This window comes from Rhea pennata, chromosome 7 (assembly GCF_028389875.1).
Source record: "Rhea pennata isolate bPtePen1 chromosome 7, bPtePen1.pri, whole genome shotgun sequence".
Lineage (NCBI taxonomy): Eukaryota > Metazoa > Chordata > Aves > Rheiformes > Rheidae > Rhea > Rhea pennata.
Window position 1 is genome coordinate 21,411,326 of NC_084669.1, and position 27,363 is coordinate 21,438,688.

Here is a 27,363-nt window from a genome sequence, read left to right on the forward strand (position 1 = left end):
GATATGGAGATTTAGTCTCCCACTGTATCTGTTCCGGAATAGCTCATGGAATCTACAGATGAAACGTTCAAGCAGGCAACTGAGATGTGCCTTGGCTTTAGACTATGCACTTCCTCAACACCAGGCTGTTCACACACACTTGGCCATGTCTCTTTTGTTATGCTGCTCTTCCAGGATCTGCTGTCCTTGCTGTGGTTTTGATTTTATTAGTCACATGCTATTAGGCCTTCAATCAGAGAGGGGAATGGCTACTCAGAGCCAGAACTGAGGACACATTTTCCAGCTCTTGTCCTAATTAGGATGCCACTGTCAAACAGTCATCAAGCCAGTCAGGCAGCCAATCTCTAAAACTGCCTCCCAGCAAAGAGTCACTTGTGAGACAAACTCCTCTTGCCATCTCTACTTCCTGGAGGTGGGATATTCAAGAGCTTGTGAAGAAATCTGCTGAGTTCTCTTACCTGAAAACACTAGGTGCTTTCTGGCAAAGCTGGACATGGATTTTCACCTCCAGCGTTCACGGAGGTTTTTATCTTTGCAGTTTTGAAATACCATGGTATTCTATATGTAGATAAGGCATTGTTTCAACAGGAACAGGACTTGGTCCTTACTTTCCCTACATTGCTTTATCTTGTGGGAATTTTCTCTTCCAATACATGACTCTCCTGCAGCCATCTTGCAACCCTGTCAGGAAAACACAATGAGCAGAGAAATGCCTTATTACTTTTCTTTGAAATTTTCTATACCTGGATCACATTGATTCCCACACCTTCCACCTGAGCTACAATGTGATGAATGGATCTCTTCAGCAAAGCAACTGTCCAATAGACATGCCAGTAAAACAAGGCATGGCTAAGCCAACGAATAGCTCTACAAAGAGGGTCCACATAGTAGGAGTGTTGCTGGAGCCTGTTTAAATATGTTCTTGAGTCTTGCTATAAAGATACAAGCCAGACACTGGGCCTCTGACTGTAAAGAGATGGGATGGGGCAGGCCAGGAAGCTCCATGCAGACTGAGCATTCACTAGGTGAGAGAAGTGCAGAAGGAACAAAATAAAATGTTTTTACTCACGTGACCATATTTACCTGTCCACAGCCATTCTGTCTTCCGGATCCCCTTGACCTTGAGGGGTTAAGGGCAATACCTGTTAACACAAGCTGTTCAGATGCTCTCTCAGAGTGCCCCATTCTGATTTTAGTTGTGACACTGGCAGCATTCTGTGCTTTCAGATGTGCCTGTAGGGACCTAAAAGGTGCTGTTTAGCATGAACAGCCAGGATGTATGTACTCCAGAGAAGTGTTTTGTACGGTCACAGTCTGCTTCATCACAAATTTCCAAGACTGTAAACAGAGGGGAACTTTTAGTCACCAGGCCCCTGAGAATGTGTTCTTGCTTAGTTAGCGCTAGCTCATCGTTGGGTGCAGCCCCTTCTGTCCAAACACTGGCAACTGTGGCATCTAACTCCCGCTACAGGAAAACTTCCTACTGGGCTCTTGTAATGTCCAGAGCTGTACTAGCTACATAGGATGCTCCAGGCACACATCAGGGAAAGAGAGTCTTGCTGCCATGGAATGAGTTTGGTACATGGTTGAGCTGGGCTTAAGGGTGAGACACATATAACTGTCTCCTATTTTCTGTTAAGAAAGACTAGTCCCAAAACATCATCATGTGCCTTCCCATGATCTTGAGATGAAAAGCTGTTCTACTACATCTCAAGCAGTTCCAGTAGAAAGTGCTGGAGGATATAAACATAAAATTGAGAGAACAGCTGTGCTGTTCTGCTTGGCCACTGCAGGAATTGGCACAGCAAGGCTACTATTATGATTCCAGTGACAGAGCAAAGCCTTCCTACTACGCCAACTCAGGTGAGTTTAGGCATCCCGACTGGAATCTGGAGAGTGTATGATAACGAAAACGAAATAGTGACTGGGGCACACTTTAAAGACAGGGAAAGAATGGCATGCATCCAGTTCTGAAACCAGGTTGAATCTGCAGGGTCTGCCTCCCATTGAGAGTCTGAGTGAGTACCTGCTGTGTGTCTGACAAGGCAGCGGACTTAAACTAAATCTAGCAGTGTGCTGCCCCTGGAGCATGAAGTCTTTTTGGGCCATATCCCATTCTGTGTTCAATACTTGGATTCGCAGTTTTTTGGCTGAGATCAGATTTTATTGGGCTTGCTGTCAAGTTATAGAACAAGTCACTGGCACTCACTGTTTGATATTATCCTTATTGCATAGAGATGATCACAATGCATAATATCACACAGCAGATGGTCAGTTCTCCACTGTAATCTCCTGGGATGCAACTGTGTGAATGTGACTCCATTCCATCTCTGCCTCTGCACCTAGCCAGTGAGTTCAGAGCCGGCTGTATCTCTGTGGTAGAGAACAATCCCTTTGTGTGCCAGCACCCATCTCTTGCCTCTAGCACCACCTTCCCAGAAAAAGCTGGGAGCTAAAGAGAGCACTAGGTTGCAAGAGCACTGGTCTTGTTTCAAGTCTAGAACAACCTGAATTGGTAAGCATTCCAGTGGCTATTCAGCCCTAGATTTTAATTTCCACACACTCAAGACCAAGCTGCCTTCCAGTCCATTTCCAATGTGATATGAATCAGGGACTTTCCTGATCTTACAGATAGTAAGAGATCAGAGACTGCAAGGGAAAAGATGGCAGAGAAGGATGTGCAGTGTAGGAGCCAAATGGTTCATCATCTGGGACAGTACTTTCAGGTAGGTCTTGGTGAATCAATTACAAGTGTTCTCTAAGTATTACCTTATTACCTTGTCGGTACCTGGAGGTGCTAAATGCCTAACTTTATGTTGTCCAAGCCCACAGCAAAGCAAAGCAGGTGCCTGAAGAAAAGCAACTAAGACAAAAAACAACCCAGCACTGCAACACAGTGGTGAACATGACTGCAGCATTCTCAGAGTGAAGGAATTACAGTGGATCAGGGATTAAGTGGCAGGCCACCCTAGAGTGCTCAGTGCCGTAACAAAAATCCTTGTTCCTCCAGAGGACAGAGTTCTGAGCAGCACCTTCAAGACAGTTTTTACATCACCAGCAGAAGACCTGTCATTCTCCTCCAGAGTGGCAAAGAGAAAGATGGTACTACAAAAAACCCTGGCAAGTCTGGCCAAATCCTGTCCAGATCTAATATTACATACAGGTTCATGCAATGCTGAAGCAACAGGGTTTGTAGATTATCTACCATCTTGTCTTACTGTTGTTGTGCTACACTTCCTAGCATCAGAGACCACCAAACAGGCCGCTGTCCAGGCTGTCATTCAAATGCCAAACTCTAGGCACGAAGATTTTTTATCTGGCTGGCTAGATCCTGTGATCCAGAAGAACTGAGAACACACTATCAATCCTGAGACAATAATGATCTGTCAGCTCTTAAGACTGGTTGCTGTTCTTCACAGTACAATTTCCTCCAACACAGAAATGGTAACTCATCTGTTGGTACTTGTTGCTGTTGGGTCAGAGGATGTTGTTTTGTTGTTTAGGTAACAATCTAAAGAAATCTAATTTGTTCTCAAAAGTTGAACATTTGCCAGTGAGCTAATAACAGGGAATATATATGCAAATGTCTGATTACCTCTAGAAGGCTTAACACTGTGCTTTAAAGATGCTCATTCCAAAAAGGCCTTTCTTCTAACTCAACTCTATTCCTTAAATCCTACATCATGGCCATCTAGAATAGTCTTCTCTATCTTAATATTCAAGATTTTGAAAGCTATACTGAAGGCTTTCAACAGTTCCTCACTTCACTGCTCTTAAATAGCACCAGGGAGGTGTCAATCTTGACTATTTAAAGCTGATATACACTGACTGACAGCTTTAAAATCTTCACCATTATCAGCACTTGACTAACCACTAGTCCAGATGAATACATAGGAGAAAAAAAAAAGAACCTGGAGTAGCAGCAGCTGTTCAGCAGATAGAGCTCTGCTGAACTAGCAATCTGAATACTGTTGATGTGGTAGAGAAGGAGCTTTAGGTACCAGGCATGCCCCTTCAAAAACTACTATGATTAAACTATGACACAAGATGCTTCTTCAGAGAGGTAGAGAAAGTATCTGCTAAATCATCTACCATGTGGTTAAGCAATATTCTTGTAATTTCACCTGAGGTCCAGATAGTCAAAGCATGTGTGTACAGGAATACCTGACACAGGAGTTGATCTTTGTTATCACATCCTTTGAAAAAAAAAGACAATTTGCATAATCTTTCCACAGGAGTGTGAGATTCCAGAGAGACAAATGCAGCAAGTTTAGTTTTATTGTAAATTTATCATAACTAGTCTCTCTATTTCAAACAGATAAAGATGGATGCCGAACTTAAGCATTTCAGTATCATGCTCACAACACCAAAGGCCAGGGTATCGTCTCGATTCAGGACACAATGAAGGGGCAGTGTGGGGAGGGAAGAAAGGTTTGAAAGAGGTTTGGGTCCTCATGCTATCACAGAACAACTTTACAGGTTATAGAGGGCTTTTCCTAGGTAGAATATGTTATGTGGGACACAGGACTAACAAACAGACACCCAAGATCAACAGAAGGGTTAGGGACAGATTTCATTTTTTTCACTACAGAACAACAATTGAAGCGACAGAAATATTTGAGAAGAGGCAAATGTTCAGCCTCAAGAAGGTTAGATACAAAAAGTTACCAGTCTTCATGCCAGCTGTAATTAACTCCTTGGAAATGTACATAATTGCTGTTATGTAACTTAAGCAAACAGAGATCAGTCTGTCTCATAAACAACTTCCAATTTCAATATTATTATTAAGTCAAGTCTCTGTTGTGGATTTCATCGTTTCTCCAGTTTTTTGTACTTGGCTTCTGCAGAAGAAAAATAACAGTATTTTAGGACTGGATGAGTAAAAGGCTTGAATTCTGCAGGGTGCTACACACCTTAAAACTCAGGTTAATTTAGAGGAATGTTTTTTCCGGAAGTATTTAGATGAATCTAGTTGTCCAGTAGGATTTTTAAGAATTAGGTGCTTAGGTCAGAAAACTAGTATTAAATTAAGCCAAGGGGATTTGAGTGCCTGGCAGAACTTCATGAATCCCTCTATTTGCAAGATTAGATCATCTGTCTTGAAAACCTGGATCACTGTACGTTGCAAAAAAGAAACCAAGCTTCATTAATAGTCTGTAGCTCAAGAATATCTGTGCAAGTGCACCTCCATACAACTTGACACACTTATCTTTTAACAGCATCTGCCACTTCACACGCACCTCTAGTATTCAGTTGTCTGAAAGCAGGCCAATGTTATGCTGTATGAGCAGCTCTACAACTCAGACAAGTTTATTTTGCCTTGTTAAATCCCCTCACAAGGGGCTATGTTGATAGCTAGTAACAGTAGGGGCAATAGTTACCAAGTTTTTTGGAATATGCATCCAATTTATAAGCTGCCTGCTCCAAAGCTGCTACCTGCTCCTCGATTAGGTTGATCTGTTCCAGATATGGTTGAAGAGCAGCATCTTAAAAAGGAGAGAAATCACATTTGTCAGTTCTTACTAATTCACTCAAGGAAACAATTGACACTTGAAACATAAGAACTTCTCAAGATATTCTTTGGATAGAATACTTTAAAAGCTCCTTCCTTACCTGCCTCCAAAATCAAGTGGTGAAATATGATGAGTCATATTTCAATGAAGTATGAAAAGTTTGACCTATAGTTTCAAACTCCACACTAATAAAATACTGTGGGAATCAAAAAAGTTTTACTCAGTCTCAATCAGTTCTGAAATCAGTGATTAAATGATTGTGATATAAGCTAGCATAAGAGAAAATACTGCTATACTTCTGAAATTATATAGTCTATAGCCTTAAAGAAATACACATAATGGGCATTGTGTAATAGCATGTATATTTTGCAGCCTTCTTTCCTTCAAAGACTAATGCAGTGTGAACTATTGGATTCTTAGATGCTTTATTTACTATATAAGTGTATAGTTTATTAAAGTGCTCCCTTTTTTGTTTTACTTACATTTTTGATTTAAATCCTTCAGATTTCTACTGATGTTTATAGCAATATCTTTCATTTCCAAGTACTTCAAGCTAGTCAGCTTGTTCATGTTTTCCAAGAGTTTGTAGTCTTCACTGGTGGCTTAAAAACAATAAAGTTTATTTTACTTGAAACCTGGTAGAGATTTCAAAACAATATCCAAATGTAACTAAGAACAGCTCATCTGGTAATACAGTTATTAGCAGAATGCTCTGCAAAAAGAGATCACATTTTGCAGTATAAAAAAATCAGCTGAACTGACGAGTTGCACTTGCAATATATTCAGTGAGAGAAAAAGCAACTAATTCCACACATTTCTACTACTATTCTGACAGTCAGATGTTTCTGTTTACAAAACTGACACTACAAATTCAGATAGCTAATCTAACCATATACCCTTCTGCCCATTCAAATCAGTAGCATGTGAAGTGCTTTTTAAATTAAAGCCTAAAAAGTTGGATAACTCATTCAATATTTTTCAATTTTCTTTCTTCTGTTTTTTTTTTCTTTTGTGGGGGGGAAGGCAGGAGAAGAGGTGTTAGACTTTGAGGATGTGAGTTAGACTTTGTAACACTAAGAGATTAACACATTCATCAGAAATGCTATGAGAAACTTCTGAAGAAAGGATATTTTTAAAGACAGCCTCTGATTCATCAAAACACAAAAACAGAAGATGCTCCAAGGATTAGAACGACAGACTGAGATTTGGGCGATTTCAACAATTTCCCAGCATCACAGGCTTTCTTGCCTACCTCAGTCAAGTCACTTAGATCCAAATTCTCAAGATATCAGTTCAGTGATATTTAGAAGCCAAATCATTAAGTTCCTATGTCCCACAGTTCCCTATCTGTAAAACAAGGATAACTGGTCTTCTTTATCTTTCACCAGTGTGGAAGGATAATCACATCAGAGATAACTGCAAGGATAAGAAGAACCTCTGATAGACAGGCCTACACTTAAGGAACCAACTTTGAAGCTGACCCTGCTCTGAGCAAGGAGTTAAGCTAGACGATCTGCAGAGGTCCCTTTCGTTGTGAATTATCATACAATTTTCTGACACATAATCAAAGCTGCTGGACTGACTTGCAGATTTTTAAAACATAAGTATATGAAGCACCCAGGACAAAAAGAACACTATCAATTATGTTCTATATTGCTATTTGTACTATAATCGTTTTAACCCACAAGTAACTTAAATAAAACCTCCCAGGCTGTAACATTTTAAAGCAGAGCCAGCCTCCTGAAATGAGCATTTTAGTTTACTTTACCCCAGTTAATGCCTCGTGGCAGTTTATTTTAACTTGAATTGCCAGTCCTAACAGATACGATCTAAATAGGTATAATTTAGACAAACTAGACAGCAGATTGTGTTAAAAAAGAAAAGAAAAGAAAATCAACAAAACGTTACTTGCAAGTCAGTATTGCAATACCTTACCTGTCAGTTCACCTGTTAAGTAAGTGGCCATTTTGTTGAACATGTCTTTACAAAGTTCATTGATGTCTGCTTCTGCTGGTTCCTTAGCTTCCTCTGCTGTTTCAACAGCAGGGTCCTCTAATCAGGATACAAACAAACATCATGGAGTTAGGGGAAAGTTAGCTGGTTCAGAAATACATCATAAAAATTAAACAATCCCAGTATTTTTTTAAAATAGATCACGCTTAAGTTTCCATACATATTGTCTACTTTACATTAAGGAATAACTAACCTGGGTAGGTTCCTCAAAGTACCATCAGGATTATTTTAAAACAATATTTTGGGGTTAAGAAACAGGTACCTGCTCTGATGACATATATAAATACCAGCTCACTCCTATGCTTAGATGACAGGATAGCAGAATTTGGGGAAAACTTTTGAGTGGTGTTGCCTCTGAACACATCATGCACACTGCACTTGATCTTTCTCTGTCTCTCATCGCTGACTCAAAGTACCAGAACTGCTTCCAAGCCGATAACCCCCGTTTCTCTCCTCCAAGCCCACTTCTGCCGCAACTCGTGCTTGCTCCGCTCTCCACGGGAATGACCCAGCCCCTCCCCTTTCACTCGAGGGCATCGTCTGGCATCGCGTGCGGCTTGGACCCGGAGGGTCCACAGGCCCTCGGGGCTCCCGGCCGCGCAACCCGGCAGCTCCCCGCAGCGGCAGAGGCGGCGGCGCCCGGCTCCCAGCTGCCAGGCCCCGCGCCGCCCCCTCACCGCCCGACGGGGAGCCCCGCGAGCAAACCCGGAGGCGGAGACAGCCGCACGGCGGGGAGCCCCGCGGCCCTTACGCTTGGCGGGCTGCGCGCTGGCCTCCGGCAGCCCCTCCGCGGTCGCGGTCGCCATGGCGACAGGCCCCTGCCGCCGCCGCCGCTTCCGCCGCCGCCGCTTCCGCTTCCGCCTGCGCCCCGCAGCACCCCGCCGCGCGGCACCTCTGCGCATGCGCGCGGCAGCGGGGGCGGTGGAAGCGGGGCGGGGCGGGGCGGCGCCGCCTGCGCCTGCGCAGTGCCGGCCGCGGCGGGGCGGGAGGCGCAGGGGGCGCGTGAAAAATCCCGGCGAGAAACGGTGTGAAGGCGGCGGCGCCGCGCTGCTTCCCGAGCGGCAGGAGCAGCTCTGCACCCTTAAGCACCCCAGAGCGCTCAGTGGCTGCCCCCGGCCCCCTCCGGCGCCAGGCCGCGGCGCCGCCGCCCGCGCCTGCGGCTCGGGGCGGGCTCGCGTGGCGCCGTGGGGAGAGCGCCGTGGGGAGAGCGCCGCTCAGCGGCGGCCCGTCGGGGAGGGACGGCTCTTACTGCGTGCACAAAGCCTGCTTTATTGTTAAAAATAACAGGGTGGGGAGAAGGTCCCTTCTGAAGCAGCAGATAGTTCGGCTTTACAGTTCATCGCTGTCGTGCTCGTCACCGCGTTCAGTTCTCGTGAGCAAAAAGCGGGGCTGTGGCGCCGCCGCCGTGAGGAAGCCGCCCCTGCTCCCGGCGAGAGCCTGTTCCCGGCTCGCCAGCATCAGACTGGAACGCTCCCCCAGCGCGCCACGGTCGCTCAGGCACGAGTAAGGGGCAGCGTATCAGTGCATAAATGCTGTCATCTCCTTGTACTGTGTGCGACCAGAGACGTTCATGTTTTCAAAAGGAATTTTTCCTTTTGAACGTTTCCCGTATAATTTCTCTGAAATACGTCAGAAGCTGGCCACAGAAGAAGGAAGTTCTATAACACGTAGCTCCATAAGTTCTTGAGAGAATATATTTCCCTCTTAGCTCATTAAAAAATCACTTACTCAGTGTTAAAAACAGACTCATATAATCACGTGGAGATCATGCTTCAGAAACAAGGCAAGTCTTTTGTCAACCTCCAGTAGGCTCCAACCGGCTTTGCAGTTTTAAGTCTTAAGAAGGTGCAAAGTGAGGCAATGGAGGAGCCTATGTGAACTTCCTCATAAAGCGAAGTTTTGCATAGGCTATTATAAGGAAGATAACAGTCATGCAGAATAGAGCCACTACATTTTCCCACATGGCCCAATTGGAAGGTGTAATTCCCTGGCTGCAGAGGTGCATCTCACCAGAACAGCTGCAGAAAAGCATGGAGCAAAAGTTAGTATATGCCATCTGGTACTCTGGTACTCTCAAAGTAATTACTTTCATTCCTGTTCCACAAAGATTCCTTTACCACAGATCAGCAAAACAGAAGTGAAGTAGCTTAATAACCTATCATGAATCCACTGCCAAAGGAACAAATCTAGATCTCTAGTTATCATCATCCTTGAGATGATCCTAGTTGTTCACAGACTGCTGGTGAACTATGACTAAGCCTCAGGACCGTATTAAACCCAGAATATGTACAAAAGCATGCAGCAATCACTGGAGGTCCATAACACTGATGTGAAGTACAAAAGCTATAAAAACCCTGCTCTGGTGTTCTTCTGTGCAATAACTGCGATTTGCCAGCCATCTACTGTGTGTCATCATGATGAAACACTTGCATTGCTGCAGTTTAATACAGCAATAGCAGAATATTTCAAGCAGGGAAGTAACACTGGGAGATACCTAGGCTCTCTTCTGTTTCTGTAGGGATGATATCATTATTTAACAATTAGCTCTGAGGAAAAAGCATGTTTCTGATCACAAGTCTACTGCTTCCCACCAAGTCCATAAATTGTTGCCCATAAATAGCATTCATATTGTAAAGTAACCCTAGGGTTGTGTGTTCCTAAGAAAACTGGTAAGCTGGGGCCAAGTAATCAAAAACAGTTTCATTTAGCTCATTTGCCCATTTTTAAGAGTAGAAGTCTTGTCTCTACTTCAGTCTTAGGTAATTGTGAAATTTTAATAGATACTCAAAAAATACATTATGCCGTAATATATTCTTGAGGAGACTAGCTTTTGAATGGTTATTCTGTGAATAATGTAAACATTTGAAATAGTCATTTTTTTCTTTGAGGAAGACATGACAACTAGGCCTAAGAACCATCATCAGGTAGACACTTACATTTCTCCTGAAATAACTGGGGGACAGCTGTCTACAGACACTGTAACATTCAGATTCTTCTCACCACAGAAGTAGAGATCTCTAAACTCATTTACTTGAAGAGCCTAGGGAAAGAGTTGGACACCATTTTTTTACAAAGAGTTAATGATTTGGGGCACTAAAGCTGAAACACCTCAAAGGAGCTTATTTAAGAGATACATACTCAGTCATTTTCCTTTTAGCCTTCTTAAGACTTGTATTTCTTTTTAGGCTTGTGGGACAGCTCCACAAGCAGCAACACTGACAAAACCTCTCAGTGATGCTGAAACAGGGAAGTTCTCACATCTTTCTCTGCTTCCCTGATCCTTCTCTTGTACTCCTAGCTACATGGTCCTGCCCTTCCCACTGTACAAGCTCTGGCGTTCATTTGCCTCTTCAGCAAGAATTTTACTCAAAGATGGGAAATCCATCTTTGAGGGGTACCCCAGCTTCGTACTATTACAAAATGGTAATTAGCCACATTTCACTTTACAAAATAAACACTGAAGACTGACACACTCAATTATTATGGTAAATACTGTAAACAGAGACAATAACCACACTGGCCACCCACACAGCAGTCTCTGAAGGGGCTGTAAAATATTTAATTTTCTTCTAAACTATAGGGATCAGCTATTCAGGTTAGGAATGAGGGCCTCACTGAGACAGCTTGCTCTACTGCTGTCCACGCAGCACTAATTCTGTGCTTCAAGTGATTTGTTCAATGTGTGGGTTTTTCACCTCTCATATATGTTAACTTGTGCTTCGTTTGTGCTATATTAATACTAGGTTCATGTGAGAAAAGAAGTCTGGCTTTTAAAATAACTGCATTTATACTCAAAGCTCTCCAGGAAGCTGCACCATAGCTACCTTATGCACAAGAGACTGATGTTAGTTTTTACTCACAGTGAGGCCATATCGTGGGATACTGAAGTACTTCAGCCAGTTCAGCCAGCCCATTACAGAAGGGAGGTTTACTAAGAGGCCAGAAAAGATCTGAAACCACAGAACATAAGAAACTGTAATAGAGTCACAAACTCTTGTTGCTGCAAACATTACCATTCCTGCACTGATAATATAATTGTACCTCTACCCACTTGTCCAGCAGAGGTATGCTGTGGTGGATGGACCTCCTCCTACCATTATGACTGTGCCTACCAGGACAAATGCTAATTGCAGAAGTGCCAGCCAGCTGGCTAACAGCATACCAAAGTATCCTAGTTGCAAACAGCTTGCAAAGAGGACGGAAAGTTTTTCTACATCTGCATGCCAGCTACAAAGGGAATGCTAGCAGGATCTTACTCTGGAGGACTGTGTCCTACGGTAAAGCCAGCCAGAAGCTGAAGAATGGTGACTGGGAGATGAGGAAGTAGAGAAAACACAGAGGAAATCATGGGGAGCCTTAGGGGCTATTATTGTCTTAGATTTCTTCTCTGACCTATGTCCTGTATCTGTGCTCCTTACTGCCTGGAGCAAAGTTTGTTATTTCACTTCTTAGTGCAATTGGGCTTCATGGCTAAACATGACATTTCAGTGTGCTTTATCTATAGTATTCTTGTGCTTATCTCTATCCTAAAAGACATCAGGGTAAGCCATTCATTAAATAAAAATGAATCCTTAAAAAAAAATGTTACTGTTACACTCACTGTGTATCAGCTGCCCTTCACTACACACACACACACACACACACACACACACACACACACACACACACTACTCCTCACCCACAACAAGTGTTTGAAGTGATCAACTACCATTTAGCTTTTTGCGAAAGCAGGTTAAAATAAGTTGCAAACTGAAGGATAAGAGATTTGCTGTGGGCTCAGAATATGCGCACAGAAGGCTACCAGGAATCTTCTGACAAGAGGTAACTTTATGCGATGGTAATCTTATAGGTCTCACAGTCAAGAATTCATCGCTAAAATCATCATCTCTTTGAAAAAGAAATTACATCCTTTGTTTGCATATAGACAAAGTTACTTTCTCTCCTACTTGCTGTCTTTCCTGGAATAAAAGTATTGGAGAAACTTCTGAAACCCCAAAGCCATACTGAATTAAAATAAAGAGAGGGTATGTTCTTCTTAAACACACTTGGCAACAAGAGTCAATGCAACAAAAATCAGGTTTGTAGGTTTTTATGGTTTTCTTCAAGTAATGTAGCTTATTGTTTAGATTCATAATATTGGAAACCTAAGGCTTTTTTAAAAAGTATTTTTGTAAATAAAATTTTAAAAGGGACACTTTGGGGGACTCTAGATTTACACAGCTCTGGTGTCACTGCATCTACAAAGTTGCATCTGAGGAATGATTTGACACTTAATCTCAAGACTGTGACTTGATGTCATAAGCCAGCCTGTTTATGGCTTGCTCAATCCAGTCCTCCCAGCTTGTCTCCTAAACCCAACTGTGCTCTGTCAGTTATCTCCTCACCTCCACCACTAAAGCAGCGCACATGCAGACTGTTACATACTTACCAGCATCAGGACAAAACAAATAGTGATGAGCAGATTGGCCACAGCCACTACATCCATCCCAGCACTGATAGCCAGAGACATGGCTGTGGCAGTGTAGGATACCAGTACCAAGGTCAACATAAAGAAGAAAAACCGGCCTGCAACAGCCTGATAGCCTGACAAAAAAACAGAAGGGGAAAAGCCTAGTAAGCAGCCACATCACGAATCCCAGAGAGGTGCCTTTGGACTCCTACACAAGGCATTGAAGCCTGGAAGAGAGACAGTTCAGAGATGCAGCAATTGTGTATGCTCCAGAGGCCCCAGCAAACTTTGCCAAATGACATGGTCAAGCAACTTGCTGTCTTAGATTGCTGTCCCAGAGTCCTCAGAAGCTGTGCTGGTGCCAAGCACTTAAAAATCAGTTGCTAGTTCAACCAGCTTCATTTTATAGATGTAGAAATTAACTCTGGCTAAGTCAGAAATCAAACATGCTGGAAGATGACAGATTCAATAAAAGTGTCAGTTCTTTACCAATCATCCAGTAACTGATGCATGAGAATATGATGGCTGGAGCAGTTCTCATGGGCAGCAGATCTCCTACCATCAAGGCCAAAAAGTAGGCAGAGATACGGTAATATCCACTGGTGTACTGATGACTGCAAGGACAGGAAGGAGGGGAGTTGCACAGGTTTAGAGGTTATGTGGGAAAAACACTCAGTATGCATATCTGGTTTGTCCTGGTTCAGTTTCTGTTCTCTTTGCCACTGACTCCCTCTCTACATGCAAGCTGCTTATTTTCCATGCTATCACTTCCTCATCCGTGAAGTAAGGGCAAATGCTGATCTATCTCATGGGTCTAGCAATGACACCAAAAACACTTGCAAAGGTGACTGAAAGGCTGTGACTGCTAAGCAGCATACTGGAAAAAAACAGGGGGAAAAAAGCAAAAAAAAAAAAAAAAAAAAAAAAAAAAAAAAAAAAAACACCTAAAGCTCTTCTCAGAGAATAATCCTGAACATGAGAGCATTTTGCTTATCCTGTAAGATAGTTGCCCCCTGTCCCTGCAGAGGCAAAGGGAAACAGTCTAAGAGCATCACTACTTACACAAATAACTTCTTGTCTCTGATGAACAACTCAACTGCAGAAACACTGGAAAAACACTGGTTTGTGGTGACAAAAAACAAAGAACCAACCCTGAAAGGCAGAACAGAACAGTCAAAAAGTGAGAAGACAGGCAAGATCAGCACCGATCATCACATCTGTTGAGTCAGTGCTTCTCTCTCTCTAGCCACAGTATGGAGATAATTAATTGGACTTCTGTAGATCTCAGATGTAAAACCAGACTTATTCCTTTCTCTTCCCCTTCATGTTTCCTTCCTTGGTCCACATCTATGAGCCTAACGGGACAGTTGTCCCTTTATAAACTCCAGGAATACACATGCTGCTGTGTGTTGAGGCTAGTGTACCCATACCCCCGTGGTCGCCTGAGCAGAGCCCAAGGCCTTCCCTGCTGCTGAAACCCGTCTGCTGCACACAGGGAAGGGAGCAAGCTGCAGCTTTCCAACCTACCGATTCTGAATGCCGCTTCGATCCAGTTTTGTGCCGAAAAAGATAGCACCCACAACAAGGGCTAGAATTATGGTCACTGCAATCTAGTAGCAGAAAGAAAAAAGGGAGAACGTTATGCTTCAAACTGTAAATAAGGACAAGTCATTAGATAGTGCTTAGTCATTGAGGTAAATGTAGGGTTTAAGATTGACACCTGCCTAAATTCTTTCCTGTTCTGAATCAATACATGCACACACACACTTCAGCCATTTTTTCCTGGTTTATTCTCTTCACTTTTCTTTTAGTCTTTCCTAACCTTGAAGATCAGAGGAAGTGGAAGCACACTCAAAAAATAACCTAGCTTGAAAATTTCAGTAAGCCACAAAATTAACATCACCCTGGAAATTCCACATATGAACTCAAGGACTCCCAGTCTTCAGTGCAGTAGTCCTTGCACTAAACTAAAATGGATTTTTTTTCCAAAAGCAAAGAGAACTGGGCATTTCATTCCTCCTAAATGGTAGTGGTGCAGGACCTTCCTATTTCCCTAGCTGCCTTTGAAAAGAAAATCAGCCCTACAAACTGCAGAGTGAGAGGTCGGAGGGACTAAGAACAGAACAAGTCTGTGACCTTTACTAACTGTAACCTACCTGTGCAATAGAGGCCTGTGGGTTCCTGATGAGGTTTTTCATAGAACGCTTGGACACCCAGTACAGTTGGGTGAGGAAGCCATTTGCATAGGTAATCTCATGTCCCTTCTTGGATATCTTCTGCTTGCTTCCCTGCCCAAGCTCCACTTTTCTCAGGGCTTCCCTTGTACTCTGATACAGGCTGGAGTTGAGATACTTCTGGTGCAGCACATCTACCACACTGCTGTCCACGTTCTCCTCTGCCACTCCATTTTCACCACTCACTTCTGAACAGCAAAGACAACATAAGGCTTGTAATTCTCCATGAACCTTACCCTCAGACAGAGGTCAGCTGTGAAGGCTGGATAAAATTGCAGGAATGCTTAGAGTATTTGAATTGATCAAGTCTCAGCCCTACACTTAGGAGGCTAGCTTGAATGAGGGGGTTTCCCTGCAAATTTAATCCAACCTAGCTTGTTGCTTGTGGCACAAACATAGCCTCCATCTCAGAAGCAGCCACCAGAAAATTTCACTGAATTTTGAGGATCAATGATTTCTCGGATCCATTCCCCCATGCCCCAAAGGCACCACTACCAAAACTGTTTAATAGGTGTCTAATGTACCCTTAAAATCCTTCAGTCATGGTTATACTACAGCATCCTCAGCATTTCCAACATTTCACTCAGCATAGTGTCAGTGTTCGTTCTCATATCTAGTTTCAGTGTTTCTCACTGCCATGTAAATCCATTGATTCCTTGGCCTATTTACTCTGTCTTATCTGCAGCGATCTCTTATGTGACTGAAAACCTCCATCTTCTATCAGCTGTCTCTTGAGACTAAGCAGTTCTAGTTCTTCAGTCCTTCCCACATACCATGTTTGTTTCTCATTGCTCTCCAATTTTACTGAAGGAAACAAAATCCCTTCTAAAGAGTTTTGAGATCTTTAAATAAGCCCAAAGCAAAGTATATCTATTAGTAGAGAAGGTATAATGAAAAGGAAATCTCAGATTACAAGAAAACCAGAGGATAAAAGCTCAGCATCACCACATGCTATTTACCTTCTGCTCCAGCCAACAGTGGATTTCTCCTTTACAATTTTACCTTTTTCTGTGTCCACAGGTATGTGACCTTCCTTGCTTGCTGCCACAGCAGTTGAATCACCATTTATAACATCAAGGAAGAAGTCAGCTGGGTTGTTGAATGGTTCACATTCATATCCTTCCAAAAGAGCAATACAGCATGTTTGTATTGCAGAGAGCACATCTTGGAAGGCCAGGCTTAATACTACATCACTTTTCCACAACCCTACAAGAACTTCATAGCTCTCCATAAGCATTAATTTACAGCAGTAGAGTTGGAGATGGGGAAACTAAGGCATCAATACTGAGCCACAAGGCCAGTTATTCCCCGCTAACTTCAGGTGAGAAGAAATCTGTAAATTGCTTTTACACAGCTCAGCATGAACAACTCTTGTCTGCTTCCCAATCCTATTCAATCACATCCCACTTAGACACATACAGCTCTTCTCTAGGTATTGCTAGATGTCTGCTCTGCAGCCTCAAATGCTTGGGCTACCCTAGGACTTCAATTGCTTGTATTTCCTTGATCATAAGGAAGAGAAAGTGTTGTCTAAGGGCTTTGTTTCATAATATGGTTCTAGAGATGGGATGGGGAGGTAAAAAGCAAGGATGCTCATCTTACAACATTCCTGTGAGGACAGAAGTTTGGGATGAGGGGATAAAAAGAGGAGTAAAAGGAGTAAGACTGGTTATAGCATCACCTCCAAAGCCAGGGAAGGCCTACAATCTAACATGTTCGTGGCAGATTTGGAAATCCACTCCACATCCTCTGTCCATTATAGTCAAAAACTCTCGTTCTGCTGACTTGTACAGGGAGCAGCCACCCAACAGTGCAATTATTAACCCATCCTAAGACATACCATGACTTTCCCCACTCGGTCACCCACCTGTCCTACATTAGAGTAGCTTCTTGGATCAGCCTCTACAGATTGCTGCCAATCTACAGACTATAGTTCAAGACCCACTGGGTCTGTCACCTAGGGCTGGCAGAAACACAAACATCTCATTTGTTGCATATCATGCTTCTGAACATGCAAGCAGCTGCTGTTTCTTTGGCCTCGTGCAAGGCAGAACAAAGGCAGAGAAGACTGATACTCTGTGCTATCTGGAAAATTTTGCTTTTATTATCTTCCTAGTTTAACTAACTGCTGTTCAGACTGCAGACATACAGCCTCTGAGTATCCTAATAATAAAACAGCAGAGGAGTTCTATCCAGCACTCGGTTAAGAATCCCCTCACAGACTGAAATTGTTAGCTGTTACCTTTACTCTTGGTACAGAAGACTTACCAATAGAATTAAAATATTCCAGGGCCTGCTTAGCAGGACCATGGTACAGCACCTTTCCCAAAGCTAGTAACGTCAGACTGTCAAACAGCTTGAATATGGAATAGCGGGGCTGGTGGATGGAAAAGATTATGGTTCGGCCTCTTCTGGAGAGCCTGAAATAGAAAGAGAACATCTCTCAAATATACCACACTTCGCATTTTGGAAAGAACATGTTAACCCAAACAAAAAATAATCATCTAAATTTGAAACAAGCACTTGTCAGCTTCTAAGAGTCTCGATTCAGTAAAACAGTAGCTTCCTTTTCTCTCTCGCTGTGTCACATACTGCAAGACCTTCAGACAGCATCTATGATTACAACTGTTATAACCGTTGTTCACGTAGACAAAGTATGATGTTGCCTGTGGACAAAGGTCGAGGGCCACAGCTGCTATGTAAATCCTCCTCACACATTTTCTATGTCAAGGTTCAACTTGAACAATCCATATGGTCCTACTGCACTTAATGACATTTCCAGGGCCTGCTAGGTAAAGCCTGGAAATCTGGCAACCTGGTAGATTTCTCTTAGCTAGAAGTCAAAACTAGTTTTTCTTCAGGTTTGTCAGAAGCTCTTTCAAGTGCTTTTCAAGAGGCCCAAATATCCTTGCTGATGAAGGACCTCTATCCACAAACAGCAGAGCTAAATGAACCCCCAAGTAAAACCAGACAACATGCCAAACAGAGGAGGAGGATTAGGAACATGTTCTCATGAAGTGAGCCTTCTTTGGCTCTGTTCGTACCACAGGCCAGCTTGTTTCCAAAACAGATACAGGGGGTGCTCAGGGTAGGTAAATCTATAGGTGACATCTGATCTCAGCCCCAGGCCCGTGCCTTAGTGGAAGAAGAGCCTTGTAATAGACTCAGCTGGAAGGCCAAGAAAATATGATTACAGGGCCTAACCTCCCAGTCTGCTCCTCTCTGTGGCAAAGGGAAGCTGTCCAAGCTACATTTGCTTTTTTGGGCTTCAATCCAATGCTTGCTGTGGAAAGTTTCCCATCAACTTCAAAGGGCTTTGGACAAGGCCCAGATAAAGAATTGACTTCCACTTCTGAGTCTACTAGCCCAGCTTTTTACCAGTACTGTAGCAGCATTCCTTTTTTAAATAATGGGCTGGCAAAAAAATCCCAGAAGACTCTGGAAGAACTGACTCTTACCTCTTCAAAAGGATGAGCACAGCATTGGCTGTGCTGGAGTCAAGGCCAGTTGTTGGCTCATCCAGAAAAAGGACTGGTGGCTCTGTGATGAGCTCCATCCCAATGTTAGTTCTTTTCCTTTCCCCTCCAGACACTCCCCGGATCAATTCAGTTCCTACCTACAGAAAGGAGTGTCAGGCATTTGCAGCAAGACCCAGTCAGTGCCTGTTGTGAGTTTAGGGCTCAGCACACCCAGCAACCCTTTTCATTTTCAGAGTCCAGTCAGTGAATGCTAGGGTTAGCAGCAGATGATGGGTCTGATTCTTAAAGGGCACTTTAGGTATTACATAGCAATAAGAAGATAGTCTGATTTTCAGAGGTGCCAGACACCTTTTGACTTCAGGGAACACAGATGGCATTGACAAGGGAGAGCCAGAATGAGGCCACAGCTGTCAGAGACTGCTTTGCTGTTCAGGGATGCCTTTTTACAGGTAGCTCCCCTGCTGCCTGAGTGAAAGGGGAGATACTGCACAGAGGAACAAGCTCTGCACGGGACATCTCTACCACAGCCCAGTTTTCCATCCCTCACAGCTTTTTGCACTGCAAAAACAATTCCTTTGCCTTGTCCCACAAAGCCAGGAAGTGACTAAGCAGCTTTCCAAGGTGCTATGGCTAGGCAACGTTTTACCTCTGCACTTATACAACACACTGGACATGGTCCAAGATCTTCCCTTTTGGGAAGAAATATGCGTGTCTCCAGAGCTGGACTGATTTCCTGTGTGCAATACAGTTTATCCAGTTTCTGTCTAGCTTAGGGTGGCTGCACTCTTGCCAGATTACCCAGCATTGAATACTTTGACTTCCAGAGGTAACATGATTTATTCTCACTGCTTACCTTTGCATCAGCCACTTTGTTTAACCCCAGCTCACTGATTATCTGGGTGACTCGCTCCTCCTTCTCTTCAATCGTGATAGAGCTGGGAAGTCGCAGGGCAGCAGAGAAGTGCAGGTTTTCTCTCACCGTCATTGTGCCCATGACAACGTCATCCTGAAAGCAATACAATTTGATAGTTGAAAGGCCTCATTCCCAGCTACCTGAATGGGCAGCAGAATCCCTGTCATGGCAGTTGCTGGTAAAATGTTTAGGAGCCACAGTGGAAACTGGACTGAGCGATAATCCCTACTGGAAAACTTACAGGACATGTGAAGTTCAAGGTCACTCAAAAGCAGCCAAGGGTAGACTCAAGCTCTCTGGGCTCCCAGTTTGCACTGAGCACCAGCCATTACCAACTCAGCCTGCTTTCTGACTCAGTTCAAATGCAGAGGAGTTGTACAGGCAGTGTATTTCCCATACATGCCATGGTGGAGCAGAGCAGCTAGCTGGTTTTGGAAAGAGCTAAACTACCAGTCCAGCTGAAGCCAATGGACACTACTACAGCTCAGCATCCAGGGCAGTCATTCAGGGAGTCACCCAAGTCAGCTCAGTTCCCAGTTGTAAGCTATGTTGTGCTGTGCCCCAGAGCACCCACCGGGTTCAGCTGGGATTCCAAGGGGCTTTTCCCAGCTCCCCACTGGGAGCCAGTTCCTCAGAGGAACATGGCAACTACACCAACTACCCCCCCACACACACCCCAGTCTCTCAAGTATCTGCACCTCAAGCACAAGACATTACTCTAAGGACTATCCCTGAGCAAAGCTTCAACACAGACATGTGCATTTTGTAAGAGTCAAATCTAACCATCTGACAAACATCTGGGCAGCTTTGGGACCCCTTGCATGTTGGATATAGTTGATCAGATGGGCAAAGGATGTCAGCCAGCTGCATTTGGCCCTGGATTAAACAGGGAAGCTTAATGTGCCGCTGTGCCAGAAGTATGTGACAGGCACCGCTCAGACTGTATGTCAAAGGTAGTCTAGGAAAATCCCACCACCACTTCCTTCCTTGTGCACACCCTCAATCTCTGTTTCTAGCCCTTCCTGCGTTCCCCATCCTCACAGCCACCAATACAGCTCTTTGGGCACTGCACTAGAAACTCAGCTCACTTACAGAGCATAAGTGAAGAGGCCACCATGAGTTTTATAGGAATGCATGTCTGCATGCTCATCTAAACAAAACTGACCCTGTATGTTTGTATGCTTTTAGGTATTTAGTGTTTGTTTTTCACTCTTTGGGCAAGCTTTCTCAATCTAGGAAGTAGTGCATGGGGGGAAAGGGAGAGTGTCTTGCCAATTTGCGTATCATTTCAAGGTTAGGTTTGGTCGCTTTATTACTTTTGTACATTGGAGAGATATCTCCAACTGGGACATCTTGCAAGAACCTTTCTGGCCATTTATGAGACACTGAGGATTTGGGGATTTTGACCTGGAAGATCAAGATTCAGTATCAGTCTTCTCAAACGCATCTTCTCAAAGTGCCGAAACTAGCAGCTTTCCAAAAAGCTGCATATTCAATGTCTGTCTGCAGTCAGAAGCCCTGGATGGTTTCCAGATTCAGCTACTCACACAGCTGCCAAGAATCCCCTCCTTCTCAGTCCCCCAGCACTTCAAGAGCCTATAATTGGTCCAGGCCTCCACCCACTTCCGCAGATTCAGCTGGCTTTTCCTGTCTCTAACAGGGATGAAGCTCTGCCTAACCAGCCAGAATCAGAGGAAGAACAGCAGGAGTCCACTTACTTCCTAGAATTATTGTCCCATAGTTTGAAGGTGCTTCTTGCCAATTAAAACCACTTCTGAATTTTACAAGGGGCTCGTGCCCCCCCCCTTCTGTCTATCTCCTCTCTTCCCAACCCTGGCAAAGCCCAAAGAACAAGCCAAAATAGCCCAGTGGCATCCATGTGACCTCAGGAAGACAAACACCTCCATGCATGTCTAGAAATAAGAGTTTGATCCTGTTTTCCCAAGAAAATACCCTAACATCTAATTTAGGCTCTGTAAGGCTCTCTGAGTATTTCCTAGCTCAAGAGTTTAGACTTTGCTCATCTTATGTGACAGAACCTTGCTCCCTCTTTCTTTTAAGGCACTATTTCCCCCATCTCCAGCCCTATTTGCTCACAAGGGAAGACCCTGCAATCTGTCATACATGAAGCATGGTAAGTCCCTTCCAATGTACCACCTTTTGCTTCTCATGCAGGACACCTTTCAAAGGCTTTACACTATAGCATGCTCTTGGTCTACACTTTACCCTCTCAAGGGCTCTCAGGTTTTCACCAGAGGCTCTTGTACTCACCTGCACAACATATCCTGAGATGCACTTGAAATTCGGAGGTTGTGGGATGCCATCTATAAGCACTTCTCCAGAGAGGCCTGCTGGGTCCTTTCTAGCAGCCAGCACATCTAGGAGACTTCAAATAAACACCAAGCATTAGATTTTGCATTAACAGCTGCTTTTATCTTTGACTGGATAAGTACCACAAGTCAGGAATGCTGTTATAGGCTGTTCACAGCATGCTGCAAAGCAAACAAAGGGCATGGGAAGGGGCTTCTTCTACTCCAAGGCTTTAGCTTTTTGTGCAGAAAGCCTGATGAATATGCAGGATTTAAGTGCAAATTGTACACTAGCAGCATTGGTGGTCTGCAGACCCTCACAATTCACAGCAGTGACAGACCTAGACCCTCTACAGACATTTACACAGTTTCCACATTTAACAGCTAACCTCAACTGAAAACACACACAAAAGCACCCTGCCAAGTAGCTGAAGTCTGCTCTCCAGCCAGTGGAGCACAGAAGTAACTACTTTGATCTCAAAGGAATTAATCCAAATGGATATAAACAAGATTAGAGTTAAGACCAACTATATAAAAATAATTTTAACATATTCTGGATTTTTCTTACAGCAGATGCAGAGGCCAGCCTGTCTGCTAGCTAAGTAAACACTGCCTTGAGTTTCTGGTCTTGGTCTATCATCTCCTCAAAGGGGATGATAAAGGGTCACCATGAAGACACACCTGTGTGTGAACTCTGGCCATCTTTGCCTGTCCCTGACATTCTCAAATGTAGAGAGCACAAAGTGGGTTCCCCTGGAGAGAAAATAGCATCAGCATTGACAGGAGATGGTCTGCAAGGTACTTCTCTGTGCTTTCATCCAAAGAACTCAAAGTATTTGCACTCCCCTTTGTGAGGCCAAAGGCAGGTTGGAGTGATGATCCAGAGCACTTCTACAGAAAGACATGATGCCATTTTCCTGGCAGTCCTCAAAAATAAGGGCTTGACCTAGCATCTCCAAAGAGGTCTTGCTGCAGCAACTTGACGCAGGATTACTTCCCTCCTGCCCCTGAGGGAGCTTGCCAGCAGGACAGAGTATCCACCTGTGTGACAGGTGGTTCAGCTCGGTATCTTAAGTCTCCAAAGGTAACTGCAATAACACAGGACTACAAATTGGAGCAGAGGCAGATGGGCACACAATCTGTTCTGGTGACCCCACTACAGGGGAGGAACCTCCAGTAGAGCAGACAGCAAAAGGACGTGATGCCACACCACTGCACAAGACTTCTCACAGCACACATCAAAGGCCCAAGGCTGAGGATTCCTCAGGTTTTCCCCAGCCCTCACAGATGCCCACATCCCCTGCAAACAGATGACTCTGAAGGAACTGAAGAAAATACTCACGAAGATTTACCACTGCCTGTTGGCCCCAGGATAGCATTCAAGCCTGGCTTCATAATGCCACTGGAAGAAAAAGGAAAGGATTATTCCCAATCAGGGGCTGTTCATATGCAGGTCATATTGGAAATGGGATGTAAAGAAAATGCTTTTGAAAGGAAAACTTGAGAAATTAAAAACTTCTCCTTAAATCTTGAATCGAAAGCACTTTTCCTTTCCTGTCCCAAACTGCTAGTCAGGACAGAACCAGAGCTGGACATAAAAGCAGTCTACAGTGGACAGTAATTAAGGTGTCTTCCCTGCTGAGCTGCTTCTGGAAAGAAGAAATGACTGTTCTCTGCTGCTCTTTTCCTCCCACCTCAGTGCCAGCCACAGTTTAGGAAACCCTCAGATCTTCTTCCACATGAGTTTAGTCCTAATTTGCTCAGATATTTAATTGAAACTGCTCCAGCTAAGTCCCAGCTATTTCACCTAAAGTGAATTAAAAAGCGATCACATGAACTGCAGACTGGTAGGAGGGCAGTCATTTCTTTGCCAGTACACCTGAATCTAAAAGATGATGTGGATGTCACAGTTTTACTGCAGTAGGTTAATTCCTACCTCTCCAGAGCTTTCTTTAAACAAAAACTTACTAGACACTATGAAGGATCTTCTTTTCTGTAGTTTTCCGCTTACACAGGAATCCACTGGACTGCTTGACAGAGTACTGAATGTTATGGAAGCTCACAACAGAGCCCCGAGGGGATCGGAGGGACTCTCGTGTTGGAAACGAACGTTGGAAGTTGCCTGTGCCGCCTTCTTCTCCAATAGAAATGATACTGTGGTCAAATGTGTCTCCCATCATGTCCTTGTTACAGAGGTCAAACTCCACTGCAGGTAGTTTGAGGTCACTGTTGTTTTGGGCAGTTTCCATCTGTTGAGATAAACAGGAAGGAAGGAGATCTGAGTGAAGAAGCATGCAGAAAGTTGCTTGGAAAAAACAAGTTCACACACATCACACTACCCTCTACAAGGGCCAAGTTTGCAGAAGGATGGACATCCACAGCAGAAGACATTCAGTAACCCACAAAGAGGCAGAAACCCATTGATTTAGAGCAATATGCATAGCCTATTTTAAGAACTGGACATGTATGTGCTTGAAGAGGTGATATTAGCTCAAAAAATTTATTCCAAGATGAAAACCCAGCCCATATGTCGTGGGAAATATCTTGCTTGACACAGTGGGGACTACAAATGCAGGCTGTTACCATTCAAGCTAAGGAGCTTCAAGCTCCCATTGCCCAGGTGTAACATACTTAACCCCTCTGCAAAGCCAGCAGAGGAAACCTTTAATGAACTTGTATGAAGGGTCACAGAAAGTTTATGGAATACACATATTCCTTACCATGGTTCAGCAGTAGAAAGATGCTTCACAGCTACATGGAGGAAGAGGAGCTTGGATGTGTGAGCAGGCACCATTTACTTTGAAGAACTGCAGTATTTCTTTCTTCCACAGTAAGGATAAGCAAGATAAAAATTGGTATATTACAGAAAACTAATTATCATATCTGTTTGCAATCACAGGCAAAGTTCTGAATAGTTCTGGTTCAAGCAGATGATCTGCCTCTGTAGCTCATTGTAGGAACCTGGAAGGAATTACATGTAAACAGCACACAGAAGGAACTGCTGTTCCTGCCCATAAATCAGAGCCTACCTAGTAGGAAATGCATCAGCACTGGTATAACCAGCAATTACCATAATAACAATTAATATTGATACAACTGCTGCTATGGCTACTAAGTGCTTTTTCAAGGGGCTGCTTCCCTTACTGTTGGTGTAACTGATTGCAGCAAGTTTGAATCCCCTCTCTTATTAGAAGCACATTTAAAGTTATTGCCTTGACATTGTGCGTGAAAAAGGATTTGGGAACTCTGCAGTCCCCCAAGTTCAACAGCCTGTGCAAGACCTGTGTGTAGCTCCTGCCCTGCCTTTTAGGCAGAGGCCCGGCAGCCATAAACCCTCCCTCTCCTTTTCCAAGGGACTGTCGCAAGGAAGAGGGGAAATACTACATGCCCCTTCCAGAAACTGAACACAAGGGGAACTGACCACACTTGCGGCAGTCAAACACAAGTCACTCTAAGCATTCACTTCCCTTAGCCACTGGGATGAAGGTATTTGTTGGAAAGCTACAGAGCTGCTGCGCTCTCATAGAAAGCCATGGCAGTCACCAGGCTAGCTAAGAGCAGGGAGAGAGAACTGTGCATAGCGGCATCGAATATTGGCTGGTTGGGTTTTGTGCGAAGGCAGATGTATCCCACAAATTGTCCTTTTCCCAACATCTGTGCCTGCTCCCAGAGCTGCAGGGATGACAGCCAATAGGATCAATAATATCCACCACTGCAGAGGATTTCTTGGAGAGTGAGATAGTCATCCTTTTAAGAAAAAGGAGCAACAAGAGCCAGATTTAAAGAAACAGAAACCGCCCTTTTCTCTCTGCCTCTTCCTAACACTTAACAAAGTTTGAAAAATTGTAGTAGCTTTTGCTCTTTAAATAAAATAAAAACTGGTGGGGGGGAGACGGTTGCTTGTCTAACTTGGACACATCCCGAACTTCAAGGCTGATCACCCCTGGGAAAGCTTTGCCTGTAGGAAGCGAGGAAAGATCTGCTAGTTACATCAGCAACAGAAGGCTTATACACTTGAAAGGTTGCACAACACATAGGGAAAAAAAAAAGTCAGGGTGACCATGACACTAGAGGCAAATACCTGGTTAGACTTTTGAACTCTGAGTGTCCTGTAAACCTCACATGTGCTGCAGACCCAGGATCTTTATCTGAAGAGTAACAGCATAAACACTTTTATAGGGTTTTTTTGTTAAGTAACTGATTAGCACTGGCAAATTAAACCATTACTGTGGGTGTGAGCAAGGATGACAGAAAGACGAAAGAAGCTTAACAGCGGCTACAAGCAAGCATTAGACGGTAGCATATCGCACACCGTTATCACCAGTCCCCCACCTTTGCCCCAGGGCTCGTTCCCGTCCCGCACGGAGCTGCCGCAGGCCTGCGCGGCGCGGCGGGCTCCGGAGTTACCCCGGCGGAGAGGCACGTCGCTCCCCGGCCCCAAGGCGAGCTCGCAAGCGGAGCGGCTCCTGCCCGGCGCCCGCCCGCCCGCCCGCCGCGCCGGCACCGCGGGGAGCCCGCGCCCGCGCCGCGCGGATCCGCCGCCGTTACCTCCTGCCGCGGCGCCTGGGTCCGGGTCCAACCGGGTCCGAACGGCGGGTTACACAAGGCGGCGGCGCGCAGTGCCCGGCGCCGTCACGCAGCCCCGCCGGGAGCCGGGCAAGGCGGGGATGCAGCGGTGCCGCCGCGGAGCCGCCGCGGAGCCGCTCGCCCGGGGCGGCGCCGGCCCCGCCCCGCCGGCAGCGCCGGCCCCGGCCCCGGCCCGGCCCGCTGCGCGGGGGGCCGCGGGGCGGCGGGGCCCCGGGACGGGGGAGCCGGGGGCTGCCCCGCCGCGCTGCCCGACCGTCCTGCCGGGGGGCCAGGGAGGGGAAGAAAGGGGGGAGGATCCGCCAAAGCCCTGCGGGGTGTCGAGACACGGGGGCATCTCCCCGCCAGCTCCCCGGTGAATCCCCCGTGGCCTCTGCAGGCTGTGCGGCACGGAGGGGTGTGCTTGCCGGAGACACGTGAGGCAGCACCTGGTTTTCCCTCCCTTGCGCTTTCTGGAAAGGTCGTCGCGCCCGGTGGACATTTTCCTTCCACTGGGACAGCTCAGGCCAACCCCTCCGAGGATGGCAACTCCACGCTGGTCTGCGTGCTGTGCCACAGCATGTTTCCCCTCTCTGGGCCCATGGGTGCATGGTAGCCCGAGGGGCTTCAAGTTGCCTGCTGTCTGTGGGGAGCCTCTCAACACTTGCCATGTGTTTCCAGTTCACGAACATGTGAGAGCAGGAAGATCCAATTTCCACTGATTTGTTGCCAGGGCTGTTGTCTTCAGCCTCATGTTGCCAAACACTATGGCCTTTATAAATAAGCTCACTCTCCCCAGACTCCTGTATCACAAGTGCAGGAAAGACCTGCTTTTAGGATTTATAAAGATAATTTGTATTGTGCTGTTAAGTCATCATAATATTTACGTT

At 44.9% G+C, this 27,363-nt stretch overlaps 2 protein-coding genes across 9 annotated transcripts; both read right to left on the reverse strand.

Annotated features, from left to right (window-relative positions):
- Positions 1-4,260: 4,260 nt before the first annotated feature.
- BLOC1S2 (biogenesis of lysosomal organelles complex 1 subunit 2) lies at positions 4,261-8,376 on the reverse strand. Its single transcript, XM_062580625.1, has 5 exons — positions 8,278-8,376; positions 7,449-7,565; positions 5,996-6,115; positions 5,382-5,486; positions 4,261-4,841 (listed from the first exon to the last, which is right to left on the reverse strand). The coding sequence occupies exons 1-5, from the start codon at positions 8,330-8,332 to the stop codon at positions 4,810-4,812; spliced, it is 429 nt and encodes a 142-aa protein (XP_062436609.1). The 5' UTR covers positions 8,333-8,376; the 3' UTR covers positions 4,261-4,809.
- Positions 8,377-8,779: 403 nt separating this feature from the next.
- On the reverse strand, positions 8,780-26,609 carry LOC134142650 (broad substrate specificity ATP-binding cassette transporter ABCG2-like). Of its 8 annotated transcripts, none has more exons than XM_062579991.1 (18): positions 26,459-26,609; positions 25,992-26,058; positions 24,631-24,728; positions 23,879-24,159; positions 23,253-23,312; positions 21,873-21,987; positions 19,542-19,694; positions 18,668-18,825; positions 17,478-17,629; positions 16,212-16,328; positions 15,132-15,397; positions 14,503-14,585; positions 14,038-14,127; positions 13,465-13,589; positions 12,955-13,109; positions 11,387-11,476; positions 10,463-10,566; positions 8,780-9,544 (listed from the first exon to the last, which is right to left on the reverse strand). In XM_062579991.1, the coding sequence occupies exons 3-18, from the start codon at positions 24,631-24,633 to the stop codon at positions 9,397-9,399; spliced, it is 2,100 nt and encodes a 699-aa protein (XP_062435975.1). In that variant the 5' UTR covers positions 24,634-24,728; positions 25,992-26,058; positions 26,459-26,609; the 3' UTR covers positions 8,780-9,396. The 8 variants fall into 8 exon arrangements, with proteins under 8 accessions (XP_062435975.1, XP_062435971.1, XP_062435974.1 ...); XM_062579987.1 differs by having other exon boundaries at positions 24,631-24,871; XM_062579990.1 differs by lacking the exon at positions 25,992-26,058.
- Positions 26,610-27,363: the final 754 nt, after the last annotated feature.

What these genes read in the sequence shown, in the direction of transcription:
- BLOC1S2 (XM_062580625.1), bottom strand. Translation starts at nt 8,332, where the DNA reads ATGGCGACCGCGACCGCGGAGGGGCTGCCGGAGGCCAGCGCGCAGCCC. An exon ending in CAGCGCGCAGCCCGCCAAGC is followed by an intron (nt 7,566 to 8,277) that starts GTAAGGGCCGCG and finishes TATCCTGATTAG; the next exon opens with AGGACCCTGCTGTTGAAACA. An exon ending in CTTAACAGGTGAACTGACAG is followed by an intron (nt 6,116 to 7,448) that starts GTAAGGTATTGC and finishes ATTGTTTTTAAG; the next exon opens with CCACCAGTGAAGACTACAAA.
- LOC134142650 (XM_062579990.1), bottom strand. An exon ending in TCTCAGGATATGTTGTGCAG is followed by an intron (nt 19,695 to 21,872) that starts GTGAGTACAAGA and finishes TATTGCTTTCAG; the next exon opens with GATGACGTTGTCATGGGCAC. An exon ending in CGAAGCGGCATTCAGAATCG is followed by an intron (nt 14,128 to 14,502) that starts GTAGGTTGGAAA and finishes TCTGCCTTTCAG; the next exon opens with GGTTGGTTCTTTGTTTTTTG.